Raw genomic sequence first — 13343 nt, forward strand, 5'->3', positions numbered from 1 at the left:
CTGCAGAAGTCAAAATGTAGGAAGAGGGTGCGGGAGCCAAACTGGCCTTCAAAGGGAGAGTGACAGTTTGGGGCCTGCACAGGCAGACCCCTATATCCTGTACCGTCAGCCTCAGTAATTAGATTAGTCAGGGGTTTGGAAGGGTTGTGTCAGTGAAACGTAGTCACACCAGTCGGTTGGCTTAACCAGATCTAATCCCATAGGAGAGACTTTCTCCATGTTGGATTTTGAGAGAATAGTGCTTTCTGGGACAAGAATATGCCACACTTTGGATTAAGTGGTCATACACCTAGGTGGCACCCTGCACCCCATTGGTCAGCGGTTCACCCCTGTTTGGCACCCAGAAACACAGCATAAATATGAAAGAGTGTCCAAGCAACTCAGATCTGCTGTCTGAAACTACAAGGAGGTGAAGACCTGCCCTGGTGGAACCTTGGCCAGCATCTACAGGGATTGCACTCTGAAGGACAGCAACTGCTGTACACTTGGAACTACAGCCCTAGGTACTTTGCCTTGCTTCAAGAAGAATCAAGGAGGGGACTCCCAGCAAGCTATAGTTTAACTTAGCTCACCTACATCATTTCCACCAAGAAGACCCCATCCTGGAGTCGTCCAGTGGACTTTTGACGATGTGACCAGTGCATTGTGGAAATTGTAGTCCCAACATCCCAAGGACCATCTGAGAGATTATAGACCCCTGGATTGGAGTAGTAGACACTTTGAACTCTCAAGGAGGAACTTCAGGATGAAGTTCCAGAAGTTTGGAGAAGCTTGGAGAAACGTTTGTAAAAAGCTCCATAAGCTTACCAGGTGTATTGTGGGTGCTGTAGTCCCAGACACCAAGAAGCAAACCAGAGCCTCTGAACCCTTGGCTGGTGCTGTGTGCCACTTTCCTGCATCACAAAACACTTCTGGAAGTAAGTGTAAGCAACATGACCTTTTTTTAACCCTTTCAGAACTATTTGCTTCTGAGCACTAGCTTTACATGTAATCTTTAAAAATTCTGTCCCTATCCCTACATTAGATTTATGTTGTTTTGGTGTTTATTTGTTCATAATAATAAAGTCTATTTTTATAAATTGGAGTTGGATTTTTATTGTGTGTTTTTTCCTACTTATTTAATGTATTGATTTTTTTTAATGCTTTCCAGACCTGTCTCCTAAGTTAAGCCTGCTTGTTTGTTGCCGGCTACCAAGGGTTGAGCAAGGGAATAATTTATTGAGACCCTAACTGAGCCTTTTATTGTGTTTGTGACCTTATTACTAGTGGTAAGTCACTACTTATCACTACTTCGCTACTAATACACTTTACAAAAGTAAGGGAATGCAAAATTCATGTAAGTTACTTTTGCTCAATTATATGACATTTTTTAAATATTAAACATAATTATGTGAAAGTCAAAACCAGCATTTGGAGCTATATTATAGTGTGCTATTGGGACATGAGGATGCATTCTCTACTAAAAAAGCACAAAAAACACAAACAAATAGGCACTAGTGCTAACTTTATGCTGCCCACTGGGTGTAATTAGACGATGTGGCATAAGCGTATAATTCCAGGTACCAAGCTGTAGGACCAGGCCCATACCACGCGTTTTTCCCAGATTTTTGCCTTACTTCGATGAACCCATTTTTGTTGAGTTTTATGACTCTGCACACTTTACTTCTGCAAACCAGTTGTAGTGCTTGTCCTTAGCCTTTTGCAGACAGAAAAATTGGCCTACACCTGGTACTTTAAATTTACTTATAAGTCCCTAGTAAATGGTAATACATGTACTCAGGACCTGCAAATGAAGTGCTTCAGGCAGGCTGCAGCACTCATTGTGCCACCCACTAAGGTAGCACTGTAATATCTGTCTTGGCAGCAGTGCCGTTTAAAAATGCATATCGACTTGGCAAAATAAACCTTTTTTCAGACCTAAACCTTCATTTTTAATACTTAAAAGGCACACTTGCAGTAGGCCCTTCAGGCTTATTGGGCAGGGTGCATGGTATTTAAATAGCAGAACATTTGTGCTTACGTTTTACATGTCCTGACAGTGAAAACTCCTAAAGTCTTTAACTCTGGTTTAGCCTATTATACTTAATAAGTCATAACTTTAGTTTGGGAACAGGTAGATAAATCTTCTTCCACTCGTTTGAATTGTAATTTAAAATCCTCTTTAATGGTAAATATGATTTTAAGCTCCTATTCTGAAAATGGCTCTTTTAGATTGTTTGCATGTTCTGCCTAAACCAAATATACCTTTCTGCTAGTGTCTAGGGCCATATGACTGTGAATGGGTGACCAGTGGTGTATTGTGTTTTCCTTACAGACATGGGGGAAATGCACTTTGGTGTCGGTACAGGGTGTTCCTCTCCTGAACAGCCCTCCCTGAACTTCAAAGGGTAACCGAAGAGCTCTGCCCACCCCCTGCCCTGACACTGTCAAATGTAGCTCATGCCTAGGCCTGCCTGCCCTTGTCCCTCTAGACGGATTGGAGCCAAACCCAGAAAAAGGGGAAGGTTAGACAGAGGGGACATTCCCCATTGAAAGGATGGCACTGATTATAAGAATAACACCCCCAGAACGTATCATTCGAAAAACATCCAGACCTGTGGAAGATTCAGAAAAGGACTTCCCCACTGCCTGAAGAAGGAAGACTGGACTTTTTTGCCTTGAACCCAGAATCCAAAGGGGTGACGTCAAGGGTCAGTTGGCTGACCTCCTTTTTGAGTTACAGGGGCAGAAGAAGCTTCTAGAGGCCTTCCCTGCAACTGCCCAGTTTAACAGCATCAACTGGACCTGCCTAATCCTTGCTGTTGGCCTCTGCAGGATTGAGTTCTGTTCACTAAGATGTGCCCCCAGGTCCTGGATCCTTGGTTGGCATCAGAATGTACTCCTTCTTCTTCAAGACTGAGCTGCAGGTGAAAATGTAGAAACTTGGGGCTCTTGAGTGGGCTCCTTGCATCAGCAACGATCAACGCATTTCCTGCCAACACGAATTCAGATGGCAACCTGCTCTTCATGTCAAACAGCCTGCGTATCCTGCCAACAAAAAGCTCCAGCAGTAATCTGCTCCATGCGCCGACAATTACCTCCTCGCAACCCCTGCCAACACAAAGCTCCAGCTAAGGCTCCTCACGTGGACTTTGACTTTGAGACTTTAAACCCTTCACCAGGAGGAATGTAGTGCCTGTATCTGATCCGCGCTTCATTGCAATCTACCTGAACATGTAACTTTGACCCGGTCCAGCACAGGCAGATAACTCTGAGTGACGCTTTGTGCCTTTTGGCGCTATTTTCACACAAAATGGTAAAAACTCACATCTCTGGCTCTACTGCTTGAGTACTTACTTTTTATGTCCTTAATTTTCTAAAATCAGCTGTCAGGCTACGAGCCAGTCACATGGTTGAGTTGTGTCTCTGGATGTATTGATACCCTGTGTTCAGTCTTTGTATGGTCTTTTTATTCTTTTTTTAAACATAAATTAGACATTCACTTGATATCGTATTCTTATGTACAGCATTTGATGTTATTTGGTAGATTCGTTTTTGATAGATTTGTTTGCATATTCTGTTTTAATTTGACTTTTATGATTGTATGCAAAAAACAAATAAAGTGGATTGACTGACTGAGTGCCGAATAAATACTTTACACATTGTCTCTAAGTTAAGCCTGACTGCTTTTGTGCCAAGGTACCAGAGGGTTAAGCAAAGGTTTATTTAGTGACTTTTTGATTCACCCTGACAAGTATTGCATTTATTATTTGAGAGGCTCCCACCCCTCATGAATGATAACCCAATATTAATACATTCCAAGAAAAAAGCATATTTTTTTCAGAAAATAGAAATTATTTTATTTTTAGTTAATAACTGTTTGATTCCTCTACATTAATGTAGATGTTCATAAAGTATTCTAATAAACTGCTGCCACATATGGACAATTTCAGACTGATGGGCCACCATTATGGTAGGGAGTTTATGAATTTAGTCAAAAATACTTACAATATGTAAACAATTGCGTACTACAGGGAGAGCCAGAATGTTGTCAAGTATGCCTATTGTGTGGGCCACTGTTAGCCATAACTTTGCCAAGAAAGCCTTCTATATGACAAGGGTGAAATAAAATCATACCAAGGATGGAGAATTTACTCCAGAAGGCCCACAGTATGTCAAGAATGGGTCCGTATTCCTCCATGGTCAGTCAGAGAACAAATAATGCTACATGCATGGGTCATCATCAAGCTTCAACACCCCCAACCATCAGCTTCTTTCCCAGACAGGCTGCCACCCACACATGCGTAATCATACATACATAATCACTTCAACATGCTCACATATGCACATATATACAATTGCTCACCCGTACACTCATTCACACAAACATACACACATTAGCATCTGTCAGCCTCTGCCCACTCCCCTCTCCTCTTCTACCTAATGGGTGTTGGCAGTGATCTTGTCTCCCAGCTCAGCAATAGTTTTTATTTCCATTGTCTCAACCGTGTCCCGTACTGGTAACATCTGGCTGGAAGGAAAGGGAGCTGTATCCGAATGGAGCAAGTCTTATGGTGCTAGGCTCAGCTTAGGTCAGAGCTCAGGTCGAAACACTTTCTCTCCATGAGCTGTGACAAAACTACCACTTTTTGCAGTACCTGCCAATGCTTTCCTCACTACCTCATCACAGACACACACTGAGTAGGTGTGTGGGTGTATTTGAAGGTGCCCTTCTCTTACCTGAGCATTTTAAGGGTGTGTGTCCATTATGCAGAATTTCTTCCGTCAAGTCACTTCTAGGAGAGCAGCAGACCAGTATGCACTCACCTCCTTCCTCCTCCTCGTTTTGTGGGTCTGCGCCACGAGCAGTATCGTAGGTAAGCTGCCCCTTCTGCAGCATTCCATTGGGATCACATTATATTCAGGGTTGGATTGGGCCAGAACATAGGCCCAGGCACTAGAATAAAAGTCACCCACTTTGGTGAATCACAAAGAAGTTGCCCATGTTTGCAAAATGGGGCTTCATTGAACTTGTGAAGGCACGCTGTACAAGTGTTTGCAAGATATGGAAGATGGAATGGATTTGAGCTTGATGTAGGTAATCTTTTTATTAATATCAGAGGAATCAACAGAAAACACTAACCAAGCAGACCGTAAAACAGACCGGAGGTCTGAGGGAGGTCTGAAGGTGAGTAGGATGTTGCTACTTGTTCTAGCAAATTACTATCCAGACAAGTATCGAGCAAGCACATTTTCTTTACATGCGTTCACATATTACTCCTCAAATATGTGCTAAATTCTGATGTAATGATATGTGTTATGACTGTTCTTCAAAATTTTATGTGAAAGGCTCGGCTTTCAAGGCTACTGTGAGAAATTCATAAAAACATTTATGAGTATGTGAAGTAGTACTACAGGAGTACTCAGGGATGCCTTTTTGAAGTGTCCCAAATGTTCGACTTCCTATTAGTAAAGGTACAAAAATGGCATTGGTCTTTCTATCAGAGCTAATTTAATAAAATTATATCCAAGAATATTTCCAGTTTAAACGTGTTGCGACCAATTCACAAAGGCGTTTAATAACCCCTTAAATAATACTACAAGAGCATCACTCCTTATACTCAGGAATGAATACCTTTGTGAACTGGCTTCAATATTTGAGAATTGTGCTGAAAAATGAACCGTTTGTCCCCATTTAAGAAATTATTCTTGGCAGGAGATCTCAACAAACTTTCATGGATAGGGTCAGACCATGCAATATCATGCTGATATGAAGATATTTTCTGAGACTGCTTTTACTTTGAAAGATAAACCTCTAAGGTCGCTCAATGTAGATCTGCATGCAGAGGTATGTTGTGAGTTCTCAAGGACAGCCACTCCATGTGTGAGAAAATACAATGCCAATTTATTTTTGTCCCCCTCAAAACTGATGATCACATTCCTATATAACTTCAAGATCAGTTATGTTTTTTCCTATCTGCATTAGGAAACAAATTAGTAAACATCATAATACGGATACTCAGATATGCCTGGTTGACATTTGCATAGTTTTGCCATGATAATGAGACGTGTTTTTTGTTTCTAGTGGAAAAAACAAAATGTATGATGTAATCCAGGAGACCATGGAGTCAGATTTCCCAGCATTTGTTGTACAGATATTCGGCTACGTGGCAAACCCAGGACTGATCATACCTGCTGTTCTTCTAATGATGTAAGTTATTCATGTTGAATTAGGTTTCTTAATATGTATTCTTGCAGGGATCTAATTGCTAACAAAGCCCGTTTTATCTAGAGAACATTTGGGAATGTGGAAAGTGATCTATCCGCAGTACAAAAAAACCAACTTTTTATTTGGTGAAAAATGTTTAAGGAACAATTTTATACCAACTAGTGTTCACCTGAAGACAATCAGTTAGGTGTAAGTGTAGGGAATGAGACTTGCTTTTATCAGTCTATAAGAAGGATACATGTTCATGTGTGACACTTCAGGATTTTATGAATTCCAAAGTAAGAAAAAATCTCAGCCAAATGGAGACTTATTTTAACTTACTTATGTTTACAGTCATTGGTTGGTGCTTATGTTTGTAAATCTAGCCCTATATCTCAGGACAAAGCAAATGGAACACATGAGGAATTAGAAATTCACAAAGAGACTCCACACTCCTGGTGGGATCTTCACAATGAGAAATTGCAATGTGGTGGTCCTGCCACATTTGCATGGGCTCTTTGTGGTGTGGTATTAAGCAAAGTCAATGATGGTTTCAGTGTCAAAGGTTTGCAGCGGTTCAAGTGTGTGTTTAACCATCGCGGGCAGCTCACATACATTGTAACTATTGTTATTGTTACTTGATATTTGTTCAGCATGTTAATGCTACTTGTATGACTCTGTTGCAATCAACCTAGTAAATATTATAGCCAAATCGCCAACTTTTGACTGACAATTGAGAGCTTTTGAAAACATCTGGGATTGTTATTATTATTTTATTGGTTGTAGGAGTAGCAGTGATAGTAATAGTAGTTATAGTATAAGAAGTAGAACAATAACATTTTAGCATTTATATAATATTTTATGTCAATGAATTGATTCAATTGAGATCTCTTCATAACAAGTGTACATTTTAAACAAATTTGCCCTAGAGCCACCTCAACAGAATGTTCTTGCTCCTTTCCTCCTGACCAATTCATAAAGGGTAAAGTCTGGTTGTTATTGATGGAAATAATCTTAATTCCAAAACATAAGCAACCCAAATAGACATATGTACTGTGGGATTCCTCAGAGAACTGCAGCTTTCTGCACAGTTTTTCTGAGTTGTATTACTGGGTAGTTTATTACTTTATTACTAGGCAGTCTTGAGTTGTATACTTCATGATAGCTGAGGCTTCAGTTCAAATTTTGCTAAGTGAAGTATTGCAACTCTCTCTGCAATGAGACAAGGCTTCATGTAAGGCTCTTATGAGGGTCTACTGCTGAGGCATGTTGAGGTGCCAGGTTCATCATTGGCTTGCAGTTTCAGTGGGGCATGAAGGCCTGTCTGCTTCCAGGCAGTTAGCATGCGTGGTGCTACAGAAGGGGAACACATCATCCTCTATCTCTCAGGCCACCAAGCAGTTTGCTTTAAGGTGACTCTGCTGCAAAATATGTAACAAACTACTTGCTACTAGTTTACTGAAGATTGAATTTTAAAACACTTTGTGTATTTCTACCTCTTCCCTATTCCAGATCTTTATGTATTTCCAGGCATTCTTTTGTCTTATATCCCTCACCTTACCTCTTCTTCAGTCATATTCTTCTTATATTTATTTCTGGCTTCTCGAATCCTGTCACTGCAATTCTGTTATCAACAAGACATCTTTATCGTTCACATTTTGGCTTTCATATTTAGTTCCTGATTCAACTTCCACACATTCCTGCTATTTCTGTTATATTTGTGCTCCATCGTTAGCAATAAATGTCCTTCTTCTCCTATTATTCCAATCTTCTATTTGCCTAATTGCCACCAGCTGAACTCTCCTGTCTTATTCACATCCCTTCTTATCCTAACACCATCCCACTTTATTATTATTTATTATTATTCTCAAATCCTGCTGCTTCTATTCATGTGCCAAATTGGAGGATGCTGCTAATGCTAATTTCTCATAATTCCAGAGAGAGATTCTTAAAAAATGTATCAATTGTCTTAAAATTAGAAAAGTGCCTAAAAACAGAAGAAATCTTTTACTAAAATAATTGGAGGTGAAAAGATCTACGATTATATGCTTGGTGGCAGAAAGAACTGTACATGTTCAGAAAAATAAGTGAAATTTCCATTGGATTTTTTCGGGTATTTTGGTGAAAACATCAGAAGCCATGTATCCTGCATAGAAGTGTAATTGTGGTATAGAAAATAGTGGTCCCAGTACAAATACATTTAAAGAAAAAATAACAAAAATTCAGGAAGTTGATTCGTGCTATAGTGTTATTTCATCACACTAAGCACATATAGTGATTAGAGAAACAATTTACAAAAAACATTAGTATAAAAACTGTTGGTGTGCCCAACTGGGTGGAGGGAGGGGGGAGGGTGACTTGAGTGAGGTAGTGAGGCAAGTGATATACAATATTCAAGAAAAAATCGCAATCCTATTGTTGAGCATATTACTCAATGCCACACATTCATATTAAAGTTCATAACGAGTTAGTTCACAATCATTTACATAGGCATGTACAATACAAAGTCACAGTGCAAGAATGCACCGTTGATGATACTGGCATCTATGATGTGTTGACGTTTCGACCCCAGATAGCATGTAGGTTGGTTCTAGTCCTTACTGACGGGGTCTTCCTCAGGACAATAGTGAAGGTGAGTGCAGAGGGGCACCGTATCAGATGTGAAAAAAGCCTAGTAGGTACACAATTTCGTCAATGACAAAAGGGCTCAGATGGCTCCGATGGGCGTGGGTGAGAGTGATGAACATTCAGTAAGGAGAATGAATTCCAAGTAAATCCTTCAATGCGGTATTAGTGCTGCTTGGAAGATTACTTTACTCCAATGGATCGTAATAGTTCACGCAATCTGATCGCGTGACCTATTAGGATCCATTGGAGTAAAGTAATTGTGATTGAGTTCAACGCGTGACCAATGGTACAACCACGGTCTTCCAAGCAGCACTAATACTGCATTGAAGGATTTACTTGCAATTCATTCTCCTTACTGAGTGTTCATCACTCTCACCCACGCCCATCGGAGGCATCTGAGCCCTTTTGTCGTTGACGAAATTGTGTACCTACTAGGCTTTTTTCACATCAGATACACTCACCTTCACTATTGTCCTGAGGAAGACCCCGTCAGTAAGGACTAGAACCAACCTACATGGTATCTGGGGTCGAAACATCGACACATTATAGATGCCAGTATCATCAACGGTGCATTCTTGCACTGTGACTTTGTATTGTACATGCCTATGTAAATGATTGTGAACTAACTTGTTCTGAACTTTAATATGAATGTGTGGCATTGAGTTATATGCCCAACAATTGGATTGTGATTTTTTTTTAATATTGTATATCACTTGCCTCACTACCTCACTCAAGTCACCCTCCCCCTCCCTCCACCCAGTTGGGCACACCAACAGTTTTTATACTAATGTTTTTTGTAAATTGTTTCTCTAATCAATATATGTGCTTAGTGTGATGATATAACACTATAGCACGAATCAACTTCCTGAATTTTTGTTATTTTTTCTTTAAATGTATTTGTACTGGGACCACTATTTTCTATACTGTCCTACACCCAGGTCCCATTGATTTTGGGTATGCCCTTCTTAATAACTAGAAGTGTAATTGAGAAAAACAATTAACATTTTATTCCCTGTGAAATTGGGATAACAGCTGTGGTCCGTGCAAGTGACAGTGGTGGGGCCGGGTAAGAGGGGATTTCGAGGGACGATGCAAAGGGAAAAGTAATCATTTATTTAGTACTCCCTCTGCATCGTGCCTCGAAATCCCCCCTTACCCGGCCCCACTGCCCCACCGCTGTTACCTGCACAGACCGTGGCTGGATGTTAAGTAGTTTTTTTTTATCCAAGGTTATGTGCTCAACATGCCACAGTTTGTAGCTTTTGATTCTGTTTTTATTGATCAATTCTAGCCCATTTTATCTTCACTGCATTTCTCAAATCTCTTGGGGACTTTCTTGCTTGGGCACATTACACCTATAAAACATGGATGATACATAACTAAATTGGTAGTACTCCTCTCCAGAGCATATCGCTCACTTAGCCAAGGCCCTTAATTGCATTTGTGTTCAGGTCACTCTTCATCATTTATAATTCAATCCACTCAAACCTGGGCCATCCACACTCTTCCATTTCTTGTCACACCAGGCTGATTTAAGAAGTGGTCAAATTATTGGTTCTTGCCAAACTTAATTACAGAAACTCCAGGGATTTTTAAATTAGTCTAGCATCTCACAAAGCTGCTCTCCATGTCGCATCCCTTCTACATCCCCACAAAGAGCAGATGTCTTTTAAGGGGTACGAACAAAAACATAAATCCTTTCATTCCAAATCTTCATGCAATCTGGCTCAGATTTGAAAAATTAATAGGGTCACTCTCAATACATAGCCTGCATCCAACTTCGAGTGCAAATGTATCCAAAATTATTCTTTGGCTGCACACCCAGAGTTTGGAACTTGTTGCCATCCTCCACTCACATCACTGTCTTCATTCAAATGTTCAGGAGTGAAATTAAACAAACCCTGATCAACCAAAAATACAAATACCTTGTCAAAATACTCTGACAATCAGAATGTGTTATGCAAAGTGTGATCTTTACATTATTGTTTTGGTTGCAGCTCAAAATGCGCCATACCATTCAAGCCATTCCACAAACTGCTGCAGCATTTGCCTGGTTAATGAATCTTCCCAATGTGTGAGTGACCAGTACAAGACTGGCACAAATCTTAAAACAATCACTTAGGGGAAATCTGCCAAAAAGTTCACTTTCAACTACACTAAGTACCTGTTGTCATGGTCCTATGGACCCTATGGAGGAGAAGCTCCACATTGTATTTTAAGAAAGTGAGATTGTGAGTAGGCACTTATCCTGACAGATGGAAAATACACTTGATGCTCTTATTGCATCCCAAAAAGCAAGTCGCGCAAAACAAGAACTGTCTCGGAGATTCCTTGTTTGACAGGGAGTAGTCGAGGCTTTGAATTTGGATTAAAGAAGAACAAGATTTGTAGAAAAATCTATGTATTTCTGGTTTATAATTTGAGAAGGGTGTGTGATCCATCTACAAAAGGGAAATTCAGTTATGTTGACTTGGCGTTTACTTAACAGCATATTCTTTAGCAAATAGCTCAAAGTTTTGACAACGTCTTTTTCAACTTCTTTTATTTTGTAGTCTTGCAATTTATTACCTGAATGCAGTTTCAAAAGCATATCAGAATTCCAACGCAGAGCTGAAGAAGAAAATGCAGATGGTAATTACACACACTTCTTACTCACAGTAGACTTTCCAAAAATTGAGAATGCATTTGTTAGCTCGTGTTTGTAAATAACAGGGATGAATTTTGCATTTATTTTTTGTTTACTGATGATTGTAGTTTTTGTAGATACATGTTTGTCTCTGTTTACCATGTAGAGTCAAAGTTCAGTTGCTTGCTGAGTTACCAGCCCTACCATTCGAATAGGTGGTAGACAACCAGGGGCTGTATTGCACATTATCATTATTTGCACCCAGTGCACCTTTCAAAAGGTGTGCCCGGCACAAACAATGATAATGTGCCCGATTCTGGTGCATGCGCTGCCTCCAGGACAGCAGTGACCTCGTGCTGCCCTGGGTGCCGTGCAATCATGTGAAAACACGGAGCAGCTGCTCCGTATTTTCACATTGCAGGCGGCACCCGCCTGCACTTTCAAAGGGGTTGTCTGGGGGTTCCATGGGAGCCCTGCCGAGGGCTTCTCTAAGGGGGCACACTGACAGTGCGCCACAATTAAATGGCGTACTATCAGTGCGCCTCTTGAGTGCTTCTTTGACTCTGCACCATCGTCTGTAATATGACGTGGGGGCAGAGTCAAAGGAATCCCCTCATTTGCATATGGCACACCCCTATGCAAATGAGGGAAGACCCTCTAAAATTAGCGCTGGCGCCTTAAGTGAACCAGTGCTATTGGTATTATAGAAGGGGGCGTTAAAGCATCTGCGTGCCCTTCTATAATACCAAAGTTCCCCAGGGAACGCAAAGCGGGCACAAACACCTGTTACGCCCCCGGGGCACCTTCTGTAATAAGGCCCCAGGTTGGTTAATGTTGAAGAGACCAAATTGGAATTTACAGATAATAATACTGGCTAGATGTCAATGATTATATCACTTCCAAGGTCTATAAAGAGGACAATAGTTTTACAGCAGTTAGGAACGAGTTTATTTAACTGTGTGAGCTCAAGCAAATATTTTCATACATTATTTTCTTGTTCCACTGTAGGTTTGATTGCAAGATTCCTATTTGTTGCACTTAAACTTTTTACAAGCAGCTAAAATATCTTCATAAAGCATAAATGACATTTACTCTCTAGAGTGATTTCCATTTTCCAACATTACACAGGTGCCCAAGGTGAGGGACTTCTATGGTGACGGAACAATCATCCTGGCAAAGCCCTTGGTGTTTGTGCTCACACCATCCCTCTCCCATCTGAGGTTCCCCAGCATTAGTTATACAGTTAGCTCATTGTGCTTCATTTTTAAGCCCTGGAGTGTCAGAGGATACACGTTCATCAGGGCAAATTTTCCTCATCACTCTCCATCTTTTCCAAACTCGTAGCAGGGTGGGATGGTGTCTGTGAGAATCAACCTACCCCACTCTATGGCAAATGGGGAAAGGGTGGGATTGGGAATAAAGCATACTAAACCTGCAGAAAGCTGAGTGCTAGAGTCTGCACAGAGCTGCAGTGAATAGCACTTGTTACAATGAATGCGTTTACAAGGCATGCCATTACAACACAAGTCGTTACAACGATGTGCTGTTGCATCACATGCCATTACAAAGCAAGTCGTTACAACGACTTGCTGTAGGGAGGGCGCTGGAGTTTAGAATAGTATAATGTACTATTCCAACTCCAGTGTGTGCAACAGTAGGGAAGATGTTGAATTGAAAAGCCAACATATCCAACACCTTCTGCCCCCTACTGCAAGTTGTTGTAACGACTTGCGTTGTAATGGTATTCGAGGTGACAATGAGTCTCTGTAACAACTTGTGTTGTAATGGCATGCATTGTAAATGATGCGTTGTAAACGTTGTTTACCTGCAGCATTGCATGCATAGGCTCTGAAGACAGCAATGGAGCAGGACTAAAACCAAGGCTCAGGAACAGGTGTGGTG

General features: G+C 40.7%; 1 protein-coding gene across 1 annotated transcript in view; it reads left to right on the forward strand.

Moving 5' to 3' along the window:
- The window catches only part of LOC146866022 (transmembrane channel-like protein 2-B), a 704484-nt gene that overhangs the window by 606572 nt on the left and 84569 nt on the right, over positions 1-13343 (forward strand). Inside the window, exons 17-18 of the mRNA XM_085633032.1 lie at positions 6065-6190; positions 11368-11446. Coding sequence (XP_085489158.1) covers positions 6065-6190; positions 11368-11446 — 205 coding nt within the window. The remainder of the gene's footprint in view (positions 1-6064; positions 6191-11367; positions 11447-13343) is intronic.

The sequence above is a fragment of the Triturus cristatus genome, chromosome 2_1 (genome assembly GCF_964204655.1).
Source record: "Triturus cristatus chromosome 2_1, aTriCri1.1, whole genome shotgun sequence".
Taxonomy (NCBI): domain Eukaryota; kingdom Metazoa; phylum Chordata; class Amphibia; order Caudata; family Salamandridae; genus Triturus; species Triturus cristatus.